Raw genomic sequence first — 13,205 nt, 5'->3', positions numbered from 1 at the left:
TTGGCTTCTTTCTAGCTTCTCATAATACCAACACTGATCTATAAACTCAAAAGCACTGATCTCTGCTAAGTTTTTTCTTCATTGTTGGCACTAATTAAACAAGCTTTGCGTGCTAAGTCTTTGTGGCTCGTGAAGCCTAATAACTTAACCACAATCATTTTAAAAAGACTTGGAACATGTGCTCTATTGCATGAGAATTAGATGTGCAAGAGCAGAATTCAAATCTCAGTTCCAATTAAATAAGAGAAACATTTGTAGGCAAATTAGTTCTTCAATTGTAGGCTGATTAAATGCAATGCTACTGATGCAATATTTAAAACACATCAGACACCGGGTTGCTGAATCAAATTTAAACAGAATTAAATACAAAATATAAATGCCTATGGAGATTCGCAATCATCCAGGTCTTTCCAAAGGTGCTTTTCCAAAAGGCAACTGGACTTTCCTTGGGTTTTTCTTTCCAAATGTGTAAAGTGAAAACTAAGGAACTGAAGAAAATTCTTGGATGAGAAGCAAAATGTTTCCAAGGGGGGGAGGAAAGGCAAGCAAGTCCAGTTGCCTTTTGGGGAAAAAAATCTACCTTTGGGACACAAAATATAAATTTTATATAGCATGACATTCTTGTTAGCATTAGAGTAAAATCACAGGTCCGATATATACAACCTAGGTTTCTTACCATATATTGGATTATGATTTTCATAATGCCAGCCAACTCATGGTGATGATATGGTTATAGTTTAACACATATCTGAAGTGGGGGGGAACAACATCCGGTTGATGAAGGTTGGCATATATGCCCCCTTGTTGAATTAAGCAGCTTCATCTATCTGAATAGAGTCAACCCCTTAGGGAAGATATATGTGCACTGAATCATCCTTCTAGCCAAACTAAATACCCAGATAGATTTCAAAAGTGCATTTGATTCTGTAATTCTGTTTAAAGTCAAAAGCGACTAACACTCATGAAATTCTTGCACTTGCATCCTGGAGAAAACAAAACCAGATATTGCAATTCTGAGAGCATTCCCTGGGTTTCAGTTCCAAACTTGTTTTAGAGAGAGACCAGTGGTGAAATTCAATTTTTTTTTACAACCGGCTCTGTGGGCAAGGCTTGGTGGGCATGGCAGAGAAAGGATACTGCAAAATCTCCATTCCCACCCCACTGGGGCCAGCCAGAGGTGATATTTTCCGGTTCTCCTCAAAATTTCTCCTTCCGGTTCTCCAGAATCTGCTGAATTTCTGCTTCTGGTTCTCCAGAACCTGTTGAATTTCACCCCTTGGAGACACTTTTCCGAGTTGTGGCTTAGCCTTAAATATGACCATCAAACATACAAGATGGAAGGCATGCAGTTTATCACACAAAATATGCTGAGGTGTAAGTGAAGCCTAATCATTCATTAAGAAGTCAATCTATTTCTAGTTAAATTTCTCCCATAATACTATTGGGATTTTAATTGATATGAAGAAAAAATACTGAATGGCATATCCCCTAATAGAAATGCTGCCTAGAAATAACCAGGACGATGAGATTTCACAAAACACCTTTTAGTTCTTTTGCTGCTGTGTTAGAACAAGCCTCCAGTGGCTTTTTCTGTGGAAATCTTCTCAATGGGTGTGGTGGGGAAGCCGTTTCTGTGACTCAGTGCAGGGAATTCCCTGATGATTTTAGATTTTTATTTTTATTTTTTGCTTCTGCCGAGAGTTTCCTTTTTAACTGCAGAGAATGGTGGATACAGAGTGAATTACAAAGACCTATTCAGAGCTGAGACATTCCATTCTGGAACTTTGCTTTTATTTTTAGCCATTCAAAACCAGCCTACGAAGTAATGAAATAGGGGTGCAAAACTCCCTGCCACCATTCTCAGTGCCAAATCTCTCCCCCCCCCCCCCCCCGCGTGAAACGCCCCATATCCCTGAATGGTAACTGAGTCACTTCTGTCCTACAGGAATATTTTTATCTGCATCCTAATGAGAAAAGTTGTGTTGGTGTTTGGTTTTTCTGGGAAACAGTTCCTATTAGATGTGAGGATGCACACACACGAGCCAGAACTCTTCTCGGCAGCACACTGAAGTGCATGTTTGAAGGAGTTAATTATGGCTTTTTTCTGGTAGGCTGCCAAAATGAAAGCCACTCCAGAATTTTAGAAAAACACCCTCAGTTAAGCCTTTTGGATTTGTATGGTGCGAAACAAAGCCCACTTAGAAAAAAAATGTGGGGACTTCAGTATAGGAAGTGAATGTGAGAAGCCACTCTTAATCTCTCTAATTAATTGTATTTCAGACCCTGTTAAAATGAAGGGAAAGCTTCAGTTTATATTTGAATTTAACTTGTTCTGGGATTTTCCCCCACCTTGCCTTCAGCTGTATAAACAGGAAGGCTGTGCCTCTGTTTAGTTAGCCTGTTTCCCTTAGGTAAAAGAAGAAGCTAATGAACAGCTTCAGAAGTGTCAGCACTGGATCTCTCTATTCCCTGGATGGACATAACCTTAGGACTGAATCTCCTGTGCAGAATCTGGCATTAATTTGAGCAGTTAGACACAAACAATAGGCGAAGATCCCTTTTTTTTCTTCTTTTTAAAAGACATCTTATTTCGATAGCATGCTTGTGTTTAGAAATAAGTTGTGCATTTGCCATTTCAACTTCTGGACCCCAATCTTAAATTAACACAAAGAAAACCATCGTGCATCAGATTTTAAAGAAGTAAATATTTTACTCCAAGCATACAGAAAATAAAACAACAGTACTCACCAAAATCAGAGGATTTTTTCACTCTCTCTCCCTCCTCCCCAACCTGCTTACAGGTTTGGGGGGGGGGGTTGTTTTGTTTTTGAAGGGTGAAATAGGTGATGAGGAGAGATGAAAGATTTGCTACTTTTTGCTTTATTGGCATTTTCTACATATATAAGCAACATTTGGGAAGAAACCCTTCAGTAAGTTCAGTTCAAACAGGGAATGCCTGAAATGTGTCTGTTTCAACTTTATGTTATGTCTGTAATTTGAATTATTTGCATTTTGGAAAGGTATAAATTGCTCTGGTGTACTTTCATTGGATTTCAGCCAGGCAGGGAGTTGCCTTCAGCTGTGAGTCAGCCAGGCTGATGCAGATGTGGCAGCTTTACAATGGAAACTTTTGTGGCGTATCACTCCTCACTTTTCTAGCACAGTCTGACGAGAGACGGCATCTTGCATACTTGGATAGGATAACTGGCAAATATTGTACTGGCCTAAAACTTTTTTCCTCAGGATAAGAAAGTCTTTTTAGCATTTTGAGACTCCTAAAAATTATTTCATCCATTCCTGCGTCTTTTCTTAAAAACAAGCAGGTTGATTCATATACACTTACAAAACATGTTTACTGTCGAGTTGTTGGTGTAATGATCTAGGATTTCTCTCTGGAATGGATCCCAGTCTGTGGGTGTAGAGATTTCCCTTTTGGTTCACCAGACGTAACATGAGGAATTGTCTGATTTTCCTTTCTTCTCCTCTCTTCTCCTCTCTCCACCCCTCCTCTCCTCACCCCACCCCTCTCTCTCTTAACGTTTTCAGTTAAAGGCTCTGGATTAGGAGTGGGAGATAGTGATTCTAATCCTCCTTAGGCATGAAAAACAGCTGGATGATTCTGGCCAGCCATTGTCTCCTAGTCCAGAAAGTACTGGCAAACCACTTCAGAATTGTTGCCAAGAAACTGCATGGAATTGTCCATATAGGCACCAACTGACTCAAAGCACCATAACTGATTTATTCTGCTTTTGTTAAATGAGATTTATTCTTATTAAGTAATTTATTTTCCCCTTCTTTTCTGTAATAGAGAAAGTCTGGAGAGTCTCAGGGGAATTTCGTAATACAGCAGCAGTAACGCTTGCTTCTTTCAGATTGCCGAGCACACTCAATATCGTCCCAACTTTTGGACTTTTTAAAAAACTTAAGTTATTCTTAAAATGTACTTTCCCATATACGCTTTACCATCTTAGAAACTAGAAAATGGAACATAGCAATTCCTCTTTTCAGAACAGATTAAATATACCAAATCTTAAACATTCTGTTGCTCAGTTATAAGGCGACAGAAAGACAAATGGATATCAATTTAGAATATTCTACCCAGAGCATTTTCACTCGGTCTTAGGCCAGAAAGTATTTTTCCCATTTTTAATCATCATAATAACCTAAAGAAATCAATTAAGATGTGCAATCATGACTGGCCACAGACTGGCATTTGACTTGGCTTCCCCTAGCTTGAATCCACAATGTAGTTACCACAATAAATGTGGGAAGAAAGAATTAAAAATTAAGCCAGAAAAGGGCATGGCTGGAATATACTTTTGCTAACTATACCCAGTTAGCCTTTCCAAGGCATTCTATTAATATCAAAAAGCCCAAGAACACATTAAATGTTTCACTGGTCAAGTGTCTTTAGCACAGTTGGCCTCAACCAAACTTTGAGATTTCATCAACATTTGCCCCAGAAGCTATGATGATAACATATCTTTCATGTGGAACTTCTGACCTTCAGAAACCAGTTGAGGGTTCATGTACAACACAGACACTTCATGTTTACCTTACTCAATAACCTGATTCTTATCCTCTCTATATATCAGGGGTTTCCAAACTTGGCAACTTTAAGACTTATGGACTTCAATTCCCAGAATTCCTCAGGTAGCCATGCTGTCATGTTGACAAGTTTCTAATAGAAAGTTTCTAAAAACTTTCTATTAGACACAATATAAGCTGCAGTTGCAATTGAATGCTGATATGAATAGGAATAGATAAATCAAACAAACCACTGCATTTTGTTGTATTTTATAAAATACACATATTTTTAAAAAATTAAAAGTTAGTGGATGATAATTACTTGCAGTGAGATTACCTATCACAAGTAGAAGAGACCCTACTTCTTTTGATAGAAGGTTTTCATAAATTAGGCAACTCTACCCAATTAGACAAAAGAAAGAGCATTCATTGGGGACTGAATCAGGTCTTTGGCTATGGAAGCAGAATCAGTGGATAAACCGTTCTTTTCCCTTCCTCAAACTTCTTTAAATAGAAGTGCTTATTTCTTTATCACTACAAAACTGAACTCATCTTGAATATCATGTCTGTATAATAAAGATATCTTTAAAGGGGAGCCCTCCCTTTTATTTTGTGTGATTTATTATGCACTAAGCACATTAATTTGGATCTTTCATGTCCTTATCTTAGATGGTCATCATGTGTGGGAAATGGAAGCCAAAAACTGACAGAGAGTTGTGTAAGCCAGTAAGTGCCTCTTTTGCCTTTAAAAAATATTGTGCTGCTTTTCTGGACGGTGTTTATCTGTGCATTTTCTTCACTTTATTTTATTATTGTATTAATTATATGTAAAATCATGCATAAATTTTAAGATGAAGTTGGGTTTTTTAAAAATACCTATTTCAGTTCAAGCAATCATAGTATTGTCTCATTTAATTACATTTTTTTCTCACAATAAAGCTAAATGTAAGGTATAACTAAACGGAATGGTAATCAATCATTTATTCATTTATGAAATGTAGATGTCTCCCTAATCTGTTCTGATTCTCAGTGACTTACAAATTCAGTGATTAAGGTACAATAAAAATAAAGAAAAAAATCAAAACTCAGAAAAAAAACAACAACAGTCTTGTTTAAAAATAGAATATACATATGGGATTCATCACCCACACTAACCTGGTTCTGGAAACAGCCAAGTTTTAAATAGGGCCAGAGCAAAGACCATTGTAAATAGGACAGTCATAGCTGAATAGTTAATTTGGGTGGCTTAAAAGGATAGTAGACAAATGTATGGAGGACAGCCTAGCAAGCCACTAACTTCTGGAATGGATGGAACTGGCATGCCTTCTAATGCTAGGTGCACGTTTTCTTGTATCCACTATGAAAATCTAAATACTAAGCTAGAGCTCTTCCACACCATTCTGTTGGTGTGCTTCTGTTTTTGAGATGGGATTATATTGTTGTTGTTGTTATTGTTATTGTTATTATTATATTAGCGCTGGAATTCCATTTAAAACAGTTAAAAATAGACAAAATCACCATCAGTCAAATGCAAAAAGTCGCACTGCTTGGATCTGCACGCATATTACGAAAATACGTTACGACGTCCTAGGCCCCTGGGTGGGGCCCGACTAGTAACCAATGCCAAATCCGGCGAAACAACTGGCCGCTGTGATACAATTCTGTTGTATGATGATAATAATAATAATAATACAAAGCATTGCATGGCCAATTTCTGGAAAAAATAAAAGATAAAGTGGACAGTGAAAAAAACTTGGTTAGGTTAACAGCAGGTACATTAAAGAAAGAAACAGAGTCACTAATCCTGGCTGTGCAAGAACAAGCTATCCGCACAAATGCCATTAAGGCCAAAATCGAAAAAATCCTCTGATGATGCCAAATGCAGACTTTGCAAAGAAGCTGATGAAACTGTTGATCACATACTCAGCTGCTGTAAAAAAAATCGTGCAGACTGATTATAAATTGCGGCACAATTCAGTAGCACAAATGATCCATTGGAATTTGTGCAAAACTTATAATATTAAAACAGCAACAAACTGGTGGGAACATCAGCCTGAAAAAGTCACCGAAATCAGATGGTCAAGATCTTGTGGATTTTCGCATACAAACAGACAAAATACTGGGCACATAATACACCAGACATCACACTGGTTGAGAAAAACAAAGTTACAATCATAAACATTGCAATACCAGGTGATAGCAGGGTCGATGAGAAGGAATGTGAAAAAATCGCAAAATACCAGGACTTAAAAATTGAAATTCAACGACTATGGCACAAACCAGCAGTGGTAATTCCAGTGGTATCGGCACACTGGGTGCTATTCCAAACGCACTGGAATTACATTTAAAACAGTTAAAAATTGACAAATCACCATCAGTCAAATGCAAAAAGCTGCACTGCTTGGATCTGCACGCATATTACGAAAATACGTTACGATGTCCTAGGCCCCTGGGTGGGGCCCGACTAGTAACCAATGCCAAATCCGGCGAAACAACTGGCCGCTGTGATACAATTGTATAATAATAATAACAATAATAATAATAATAATGCTCTCACAGCTATTACTACTATTTCCCACATCTCTGCAGTGAGGCTGGTACCGATCCTGCCTTCTTCTCTAGACCTGCAGTGGGGAGGTGGCAGTGGATTCAGCGTGGAGAAACCAGCATGCCTGGCATTCTCTGAGCAGTTAAAATAAGTCGATTGACAATAACCCACCTCCATCCTTTTTAAACAATTACATGCAAGAAAGCACCAGAACTGTCACCACCAGAGTAGCTAAATGTATCGAGGTTCTGCCATGTCAAAATAGATGAGATGATATAGGGGAGAAGAGGGGTGGATGAAAGAGGGATCCCAAAGGTTTCTAGTTCTGGAGCATCAAGCAAAAATGAAAGAAGCACGATTTCAGTACTGAGGAGCCGTGTAGGAGTTGCAGTCACAACCCCGGAGCTGTACTACCCAAGGGCCCTGCCTACAGTAGGGCTCATAATTGCTGTCGGGTTGGAGAAAGCCTTTAAGAACACTTCTGTATCCTCCTTCTTTACTTTTCTGCACAAATTCTATGAGGATTGTCAAGCTCATGGAAGTCTTACATGGTCTTCTACAAGGCCTATATTACATTCTGAAAATATCATAAGAAAAAGAAAAGTTGCAGAAGAAGTTGCATAGTGCACCCTGACAGCCATAGTAACTATGGCCATGGAATTCCAAAGACCTCAGTCTGATGGGAGGTTGGGTCTGATACTGAGTAGAAGCTCAACAGGTTTCCAACCCAATTTAATCTCAGGATGTTATTTTTCCCATAGAGATCTTCCTGTTGGATTATTTGATGAAATTTTAGCCTGTCTCAGCAGTAAGACCAGCTGCATGATAGGGAGTTTTTTTTAGGAGGATATGCCCTCAAGAAATGGTAATGATTAGAGGACTAATCTTATGTTGCAGTATTCTTAAGGCAAGGTCATTTACCTTTTCAGTGCCTTCCGGGGCATTTGTTTGCTTATTCTTCTGATTCAAATGTTCTTTAACTGTGATTCACCGCTAACATACTTTATCCCCTTTTTAGACTTTATTAGTTGCTGAGATTCCACCATTCCGCAATCAGAGAATTACAAGTCCTGTCAAGTCAATTTCTATGTCTGCAATGGAAAGAGAAAGAGAAGCCAGTACCAACTTTTCACCTATCTTCCTGCTAATGGTAACAATTTATTTCTAATTTTAAGCAGCATGAAATAAATAAATTTTAAGTGGCATGAAATAATTTTTGTGTGTTTTATTTTAAAATTTGCAGCAAAGTTTAAAGTTGAAAAATAAAAACCAAACATTCAGTGACAGAATAGAATCAAGAAAAGCGTCTTTCTGTACAAATTGTGGAATAGCCTTTGCAGTAGACATATGAAAAAAAGTTCTATCTCCTTGCAGATATGTACATCTACTAACATCCAATATTTGTTAGGCTCATTAAATAAGATTCTGATAATGCTCCAATGCAGTACTGCAGCCTAGCTCACTGCTCACTTCCAAGAGTTCGATTCTGAGTGGCTCAAGGTTGACTCAGCCTTCCTTCTTTCTGAGATCGGTAAAAATGAGGGCCCAGATTGTTGGGGACCATATGCTGACTCTGTAAACCGCTTAGAGAGGGTTTGTAAAGTACTCTAAAGTGGTATATAATCTAAGTTCTATTGCTGTCGCTATTCTGTAACTTATAACCTTGGAGGTTGGGACTTTGGGGGAGTTGAAAATATACTGAAGACACAGTTTCCCATGCCTGCTTAAAAAAACCAGACATCAATCAATCATGTTGCCCAGAGGAAAAAAAAGAGGTTAGTTATATGAACATGGTGCCTTGTAATTTCTCTATCAGTTACTGGCAGGAAGTATTTTCAGCATCCTAAGGAGAAAAGTCAACTAAAGTATATTTAGTGAATTAGACAAACTTCAAGTTGAGGCTATTTGCAGCCCATAAGCTGCTGGTTACTGATCCTGGTCTAAGAGTTCAATTCAATCTTCCCCCAAAGCTGCAGAAACCATAAAAGTAAATGTCCCCAGAGTTCAATGATTGGTTACAATAAAAGCTATTCTGTCATTATCCCACAAACCCAAGTTGTCACTATTTACTCAGAATCCATTGTCTCAGGGATGACAGCACCAATATTTTAAACAGAATCTCACACATGGTGATTCGTGCAGCACAGTTCTTTTTGTTCCTGCCTTAAGCCGTTAAAAATCCTTTGTGCATTTTTTAAGATAATAGGTTTATGAGATTTGTCAGAATAGCCTCTATTCATTTCAAGGACTATAGCATGGAATAAAATCTACTTGCATCTACATTTCCATGGTCAAAAACTTCTGAAAAATTCTCACTTGTTGCAAGGGAGAGAATTGAAAAAACACAGTTCACAAAAATAGTGCATAGAAATAGAATATGTATTGCAGTATTGGAAAAGAACATATGTCTGGCATATGTATCTTTAAAAAGCTGTATCATAAGAACTGATGTTAGAAAGAAGTACCTGAGTAATTTTCACATATCAGTAACATCGGCAGCATAAAAATTCAATAATATATACAATTTCTATTACTTTCTCAGGAGTTTTATACTTACATTTGTGTGTGAGAGAGGAGTTGGTTATATTAGCAAAATTTGACCAACAGTAAGAATAAAAACTATACATAACTTTACCTTTTGGAAATCATTTGTATATCATCTTTCCTACACAAAAGCTTAGCTCATTGATGGGAGCAAAGAACACAACTAATAGTCAGGTCTTTTTCTTTGAGGACAGATGCCCCAGTAATATATCTTATTTCACCCAAATACATTGTGATATGTAAACATAAATAGTTTTTATGTACATGTGCAAATGTGTGCAGAAATCCAGAATGCAGTGTAAAGTTTATTATACAGTACTAGCCAAAGAGTTACCATATTGTTGATCCAGCTCCACAAATTCTGGCTGAAAAGTTACAGTGGAACAATTACTATTTTTGAGGCTTAGGGATAGTTTAGTGGTTCTTGCATATCCCACACAGTGTTTGTACTGAGTTTTGTTCTCAGTATATCAGGTTTTATTTATTCTTTCAATTCTGCAAATCAAAGAAACTCTTATAGTTTGCTGCACCAGTATATCATTGTGGAAATAAGGTACCAAGACTGTCAGAATCAGGGCTGCAAAACTTCATATGAACACTAGATGGATGGAACAAAGAATTAGAGTTTTCGATGCGTTGTTTGTCCCATCCAGTGGGCATCTGGATCTTTGCAGCACCAATGAGCCATTTTTTTAAAAAAGTCTCTGCTTGGGTTCCTGTGCTTCTGAATATGTGTAAATCATTTTTTTATTCCCTTATGTATTTGTTATCATATTGTATTATGTGTATTTTATATTTTGTTTGGTTTTATTATACCACCTCTCAGAATCAGTTTGGAATCAGGTGGACCCTAAATTGAATAAATTAAATCAAATCAAATCACAACCTCGTTTGCAGGTTCACACATGCATGAAATACATAAAATACATATGCATGAAATCTTATTTGGATGTTGTGCTTTAAATGGATACTCAATTTCCCCACTATTTGAGTAAATCAAGAGTCCACTATATAAAGCAAATTAAATAAACGAGTGTACTTATCAACAGGACAGAAGAAAACTGCTTAGTGAAAGTTACTGTTATAAGTAATTTTCGTATTGTAAGCTGCCCGAATGTCTATGGAGATTCTCAGTCATCCAAGTCATGGTTGTCTCAAAGGTGCTTTTTTCTAGTGGCAACTGGACTTTCTGGTTTTTCTTTGAAGACATTTCATTTCTCATCCAAGAAGTTTGAAACAGGTTGCAGCCTGGTAGTGGGCTGTGACCCAGGGCTTGGGAACCCCTGACTTAGAAGCACTGCTTTATAGAAAATAAAATCTGTAATATAATATTGAGACACCAAGATTTTATTTTGAAATCTAATGAGCTTTTTAAAATATTTTTTTCCACTCGACACCTCTGTTTTCTGGAGGAACAGTATGAATTCTTCCTTTGCTGTTTACCCATATAATGCAGATCACTCCTTTCCATTGATCCAAGCCTAAACCACAAATATAGTCCTTCCAGATGTGCTACTGGACTTCTTTATCACAGAATTCCTTGTTGGGATGATTGTTGCCCAGAGTGGTGAGGAATTCTGAGAGTTTACACCACACTTTTAGAGATATAGTTTAGCAAAGCTGATTTACAGCTTTGGGAAGCCCCATTTGGGAGGGAGGGTTGCTCCCTTCATCATGGTGTTAATAGTATTGTTACTATATGCAGCAGAAACCTCTCCCTTACTCTGCTGGCATTGATTTCAATATGACAAAAAGTAGATTCAGTCCCACAATTGTAGACCTGGATGAAGAGCTGAAGAGTAGAATTACAAAGTTATTTTCTCCAGACTGGCTAGAAGAACAGGCAGCAGTATCCCTTCTTAATGCTTGATTTTAATCCAGTCATTTTGATAGAAATTGCTACTATAATAATGAGTCACACTGGATCATTCACTTTTAAAATTTCACGAATGTGAAGGTAGGTTGATTCCTGATTTTTAAAACGTCTTTTGCAACCAACATCTGTTTTAAAACTCATATTTAGAGCCAAGTAAAACCACTCATTCTGCTTTAAATCCTGTGCCAACCACATGATTGACAGTGAAAAGAGTGCCAAATATATTTTTCCAGATAACAATACTTTCTTTTTCAGTTATTTGTAATCTTGTCTGTCAGTATCCATTTTACTAAATACCTAAGAGTCTCATTCTTCCATTTGATATTCTGGTCTTATGCCAGCATTATACTACTTACCACCAGACCACCTCAATGATGGTTATAAAAATTCATGAAGTGATGCATGAAGCATCAAAGCAATTGACCCAAGATACAGCAAATGTTATAATAGTTTTATACTGAAGAACAAAGTTACAATATTACAGTTAAAACCTCAAAGATCTCTTGGAGATTAGCAAAAGTCATATTAAAAACGAAGCAAGATGCTGCCCATCTGAATTTTTTAGATACAATCTATGTTACTTGAGTTTAGGCAAGCTCATCTAGTCATATACAGTATTCATATACAAAATGTGATGTGTTAATGCCAATAAATAGACATAACTAGAAACAATTTCCCATGCTCTGTGTGTGTGTGTGTGTGTGTGTGTGTGATTTTCTCACCTGTTTTGTTCCTACTTACTTTTCTCCATATGATCCCATTTAATCATAATGTCTATGGAGATTCTCTGTCATCCAAGTCATGGTTGTCCCAAAGGTGTTTTTTCAAAAGGCAACTGCATTTTGTTTTTCCTTGAAGGCGTTTTGCTTCTCATCCAAGGAAATTCTTCAGTTCTGGCTTCAGTTCTTCTATCCTCAGTCATAATCAAGAAGGTTCTTGGATGAAAAGCAAAACGTCTTCAAAGAAAAACAAAGTCCAGATGCCTTTTGAAAAAGCACCCTAATCATAATATTCTCAATCATAATATTCAGAATAAATCCCAATCCATTTCCATAGTAGCAAGAAATATTATTTATATATTTAGAATGAAAGGTTTTGTTTATCATCTTTGTTATAATACTACTCCCAAAGGCTCAGTTACCTCTACTGTAAGTTCAAAAGGGAATGGAGGATAGTGGCTGAATCACAGAGATGGTAACACTTGAAGGTCATTCTCTACAATCATGATTGAGCTGTATTTCAACTATTGGATCCCCCTGTTCTGCCTAATGACATATTATTTCAAGAGGACCTGAAGAAGGAAACAGCACCTACTTGGCCTGATTCAGTCTACAGACACTGATTTCAGTTGAAAAGTAATAGCAGTAGCAATAGCAGTTAGACTTATATACCGCTTCATAGGGCTTTTCAGCCCTCTCTAAGCGGTTTACAGAGTCAGCATATTGCCCCCACAGTCTGGGTCCTCATTTCACCCACCTCGGAAGGATGGAAGGCTGAGTCAACCTTGAACCAGTGAGATTAGAACCGCTGAACTGCAGATAACAGTCAGCTGAAGTGGCCTGCAGAATTGCACCCTAACCACTGTGCCACCTTGGCTCAGTACTGAATGACTGTTTAGGTTTAGCATTTTGTTGTTCGGATAATCTAGTTTCCCACTGAGATTTCCACCCTTAGAAAATATAAAATAATAGGCAACCATGTATTTTAATT

At 37.4% G+C, this 13,205-nt stretch overlaps 1 protein-coding gene across 1 annotated transcript in view; it reads left to right on the top strand.

The window, feature by feature from the left end:
• The window catches only part of NFATC1 (nuclear factor of activated T cells 1), a 122,141-nt gene that overhangs the window by 67,513 nt on the left and 41,423 nt on the right, over positions 1-13,205 (top strand). The window contains 4 exon segments of the mRNA XM_032222210.1: positions 5,197-5,225; positions 5,227-5,253; positions 8,094-8,148; positions 8,151-8,225. Of these exon segments, the coding sequence (XP_032078101.1) occupies positions 5,197-5,225; positions 5,227-5,253; positions 8,094-8,148; positions 8,151-8,225 (186 nt within the window).

This window comes from Thamnophis elegans, chromosome 8, assembly GCF_009769535.1.
Source record: "Thamnophis elegans isolate rThaEle1 chromosome 8, rThaEle1.pri, whole genome shotgun sequence".
NCBI lineage: Eukaryota > Metazoa > Chordata > Lepidosauria > Squamata > Colubridae > Thamnophis > Thamnophis elegans.
The sequence above is the reverse complement of the archived record's forward strand: the minus strand, read 5'-3'. Positions and strand labels throughout refer to the sequence as shown.